At 34.3% G+C, this 4,046-nt stretch overlaps 1 protein-coding gene across 1 annotated transcript in view; it reads right to left on the reverse strand.

Annotated features, from left to right (window-relative positions):
- Positions 1-2,999, reverse strand: part of LOC111692257 — a 5,127-nt gene extending 2,128 nt beyond the window's left edge. Inside the window, exon 1 of the mRNA XM_023456165.1 lies at positions 2,671-2,999. Coding sequence (XP_023311933.1) covers positions 2,671-2,985 — 315 coding nt within the window. The 5' untranslated portion in view covers positions 2,986-2,999. The remainder of the gene's footprint in view (positions 1-2,670) is intronic.
- Between the last annotated feature and the right edge of the window lie 1,047 nt (positions 3,000-4,046).

The following is a 4,046-nucleotide window of genomic DNA, read 5'->3' on the forward strand; positions in this document are numbered from 1 at the left end:
GCGTTTTACACGTTAAAAACGGAAACATATTCAGTATAAGAACGAATAATTCTGTTAATACAATTGTTATATACAAATTCGGATACTGGTCTTTATACAACAAATCTTCCCTACTATACAATAACAAGTCTATAACACCTAATAATGTATAAGTAATTCATTATAACCTTTATTTCATAGATGCATAAGGTGTATTAAGCACCTTCCAGTTAAACTCATTCTATAATGAGTATGGAGATGATTGCTTTTTTTTAATAAAAGTCGTATATTGGTTATAAAAGTTTTAATATGCGCTATACACATTATTCTAGATAAACAGTTTAATAAGCCCATTTCTTTCAGTGTACTCACATAATTTTCCATTTCACACAACACGATATGATCATGTATCCCACAAAACATGTGCCTATACTATTTTCATCAAACTAGACGTGAAGTAGTCGATGCACAGTGGACTGTCGGATATTTTGCAATCATAACCGATTATGCACAGAGAGGCAACGATTACTTAACCATTATAAGACGCGTTTTACACGTTAAAAACGGAAACATAATCAGTATAAGAACGGATAATTTGGCTAATACAATTGTTATATACAAATTCGGATACTGGTATTTATACAACAAATCTTCCCTACTTTACAATTGGAACATAACACATAATAATGCTNAAATTTACCAAAGAATATGAGGTTTCATTTTTGGTCACCATTTGTGAATCTCTCTGTATTAAAGAAAAACAATTCTTAATATTTAATTAACTGTAGATAGTTCATTTCAAAATTAAAAACCTGTAAATATTGCCGATTTTAAAATAATAACCAGTTTGTAAAACAAATAACATCAAACGAGATCTACCGAGACGTCTATATCAACCTGTTGAAACTTTAATAAATCCAAGATAATTTAAAAATAATAATTTTACTACTTCGCATTTCCCATTCTTGGCTCTCTTAACAGAACATAATGCAACATGGAATCTTCCAAAATACCTGTACATGCTTCAATCCAAAGGTTGATACCCTAAATGAAGTCTTATCAGAATTTCAACAACCAATGCACAAATCAAGACTAACATAATGCCTCTAAAAAATCAACTCTAACACGATTAGTTTTCGAAATATTTGAAAAAAAAAACCGAAATTTTGGAAATCCGTTTTTGTTTCATTTCAGCCTTGTTTTTATATGTAACGTTTCGTCTCTTCAGAACCATCATGACCTATTTTTTAAATACGACCCTAGAAATTTTATTACATTTTTTGCAAGCATTCATGACCCCCAATACTGTACTGCCCCAGCCCGAACCAGATTCAGAAGTTTTGTATCGAAAAATTCATCTTCGATGTATTCGTTCCAAATTTATCAAAATTTTTATTAGATTTCTATACTTATTTCTTGAATTATTGTACACTCGAAGTGTCATTAGACCCTGTGAAATCCACCTTATTTAAAATATTACCATAACACGTTACAATAAAACATTCATAGTTATTTCTAGGTTTCTCGAGTGCTCAAAATTCAAACAAATTTCGATTTAATTTAAAAAGTTGCCATCAGAAAGTGTTATTCTTTTTTCAATATCATCTCAAACAAGGCTGAATTGAAACAAAAACGGATTTCCAAAATTTCATTTTTTCTAAAAAATATTTCGAAAACTAATCATGTTAGCCTTGATTTTTTAGACATAATGTTGGTCCCCTGATTCCGTTTCCTCGATCCCTATACAGGGTGTTTCATGAAGTTCTCCCGGCACTAATAGAGGATGTTCCTTGGGTTATTTCTAGGAAAAAAGTTCATATAAACATGTGTCCGATTTGCTTTACTTATTGAGCTACACGAATTTGAAAATAAAATAATGGAAATTAATTTTCATTTTTATTTTTAGAACATCGGTAATAGCGATACATAGGTACATTCTTAATTTAAAAGGTTTTCGAAAATTCCACCTCCTACTTCAAAACATTTGTCAGCACACCTGTGAATTGCTCCCGTTGCATTTCTAATATTCGCGTGCTTTTCTTTTATTTGCGTTGCAGCATTAACAATTCTTTGGATTAGAGCCTCGCGTGTTTCCACTTTCTCTTGATAAACCAAATCCTTCATCCAACCCCACATGTTGTAATCTAACGGATTGAGGTCTGGAGACCTAGCTGGCCAAATGTGTAGCCCACCTCGACCGATCCAGCGACCAGAGTAATGCTCATTTAGGTGAGCAGTGACAATTCGGGAAATATGAGGTAGAGCTCCATCATGATGCAAGTACATTCTTAATCGTCTTGCCAGAGGTACATCTTCAAGCAATCGCGGGAGTTCTTCCTTTAAAAATTGTAGATACTTTGGTCCATTAAGACGACCTTCAATAATAAATGGTCCTATAAGTTGATCGTATAACATTCCACACCACACATTAACGCTAAATCTACGTTGAAAATTACTTTCTACGGTGGCATGAGGGTTGACGTCCGACCATTGATGCATGTTATGGGTGTTGTTGATACCGTCTCTGGTAAATTGTGACTCATCCGTAAATAAGATGTAGCGATACAAATTCCTATTATTATTCAACCACTGACAAAATTCTACCCGCCTAGGGAAATCTTCTGGCTCCAGATGTTGAACACGCTGTAGATGGTATGGATACAACAGATTCTTGTTTAATGTTCTCCATACCCTGGTATTGGGAATCACTAAAGGCGTGGATATCCGTCGTGTACTAACACCGGGATTACGCTCGGCCATAGCAAGGATATTCTCTTCTTCTACAACACTCTGCTGACTTACCCGTTCGTAGTGAATGCGAACACTTGGAAGTGAACCAGTTTCTCTGAGTGCATGAAAAGTTGTGGTAAACGTTTTCGGGGATGGAATGCGACGATTTGGGAAACGCCGTTGATATTCCAGTGAAGCTAGAGTAGCATTTCCATCGCAATTACCCAAAACAAACACCATATCGGCATACTCAGCAGTCGTAAACTTAAAAGGCATTGTTCGCGAATTTGCAAAATTCAATCTTCACACTAAACTGCAAGCTTGTCAAAACTGACAGTAACCTAGATAACATTTTACCTTGCAAATGTCGTCAGAGCACACTTGACCAATGCGTAGCGCGCCGAGACGTAACGCAACAAATTTGATTATTACTTTTTACATTTAAATTTCAAATTCATGTAGCTCACAAAGTAAAGCAAATCGGACACATGTTTATATAAACTTTTTTCTAGAAATAACCCAAGGAACATCCTCTATTAGTGCCGGGAGAACTTCATGAAACACCCGGTATTGAGAAGCGAATTTGTAACAGTCTGTACAGCACCTTCTATCGATGAGCCTAAAATTACTTTCTGAAATTTTCTTTCTAAAAACCTAGTCTACTGAAGTTTTCCAACTTGATTGATGAATGATTTTGAACAGAAGACTTCGATTTTTTTTAACTTTGGTACCGCGTAGATCGAAAAGGACCAGCATTTATTTGACCAAGGTCCAATCACCCTACTTTGTTTTTAGGAATCCATCATGAAAATGTTCTTAAAGAAACACCCTGTAAGTACACCTCTCCCCCTTTAATATATCGATCCAGACACTGATCTATTAATATTACTTACAATACTCGACTTTTGAAAACGTGAATGTGGGTGTATGTCTGAGAATATTTAATGTTCACTTTAATGATACCCCAGTTCGTATAATCATAAAATAATTATTCCCGGTAATTACTAAACATGCTATATGATATTACTGGCATTTCCAAGACTATATTTAGACACCCAATTACACATTATCTTATCTAAGTGTTATTTATATCTCGTTTTCGTGTAAGTTGGAATAATAATCTTTTACGGTTATGTTCGTGTTAGCTACTTTTATGGAGAGATTTATAACAGAGTTAAAGATTATTATCAAAAAAAAAGCAAACGTCATACATCGATTTTTGCGCGATGTAACTATTTCCAAAATCATTTTGAAACGGAGAAACAAAAAACAGCTTAAGACTCCCATGATCCGGGGTCATGGAAAACAAATGAAACGTAAAAAAATAAATAAAGCGC

This window comes from Anoplophora glabripennis, unplaced genomic scaffold (genome assembly GCF_000390285.2).
Source record: "Anoplophora glabripennis isolate ALB-LARVAE unplaced genomic scaffold, Agla_2.0 scaffold1237, whole genome shotgun sequence".
In the NCBI taxonomy this organism is placed as follows: Eukaryota; Metazoa; Arthropoda; class Insecta; order Coleoptera; family Cerambycidae; genus Anoplophora; species Anoplophora glabripennis.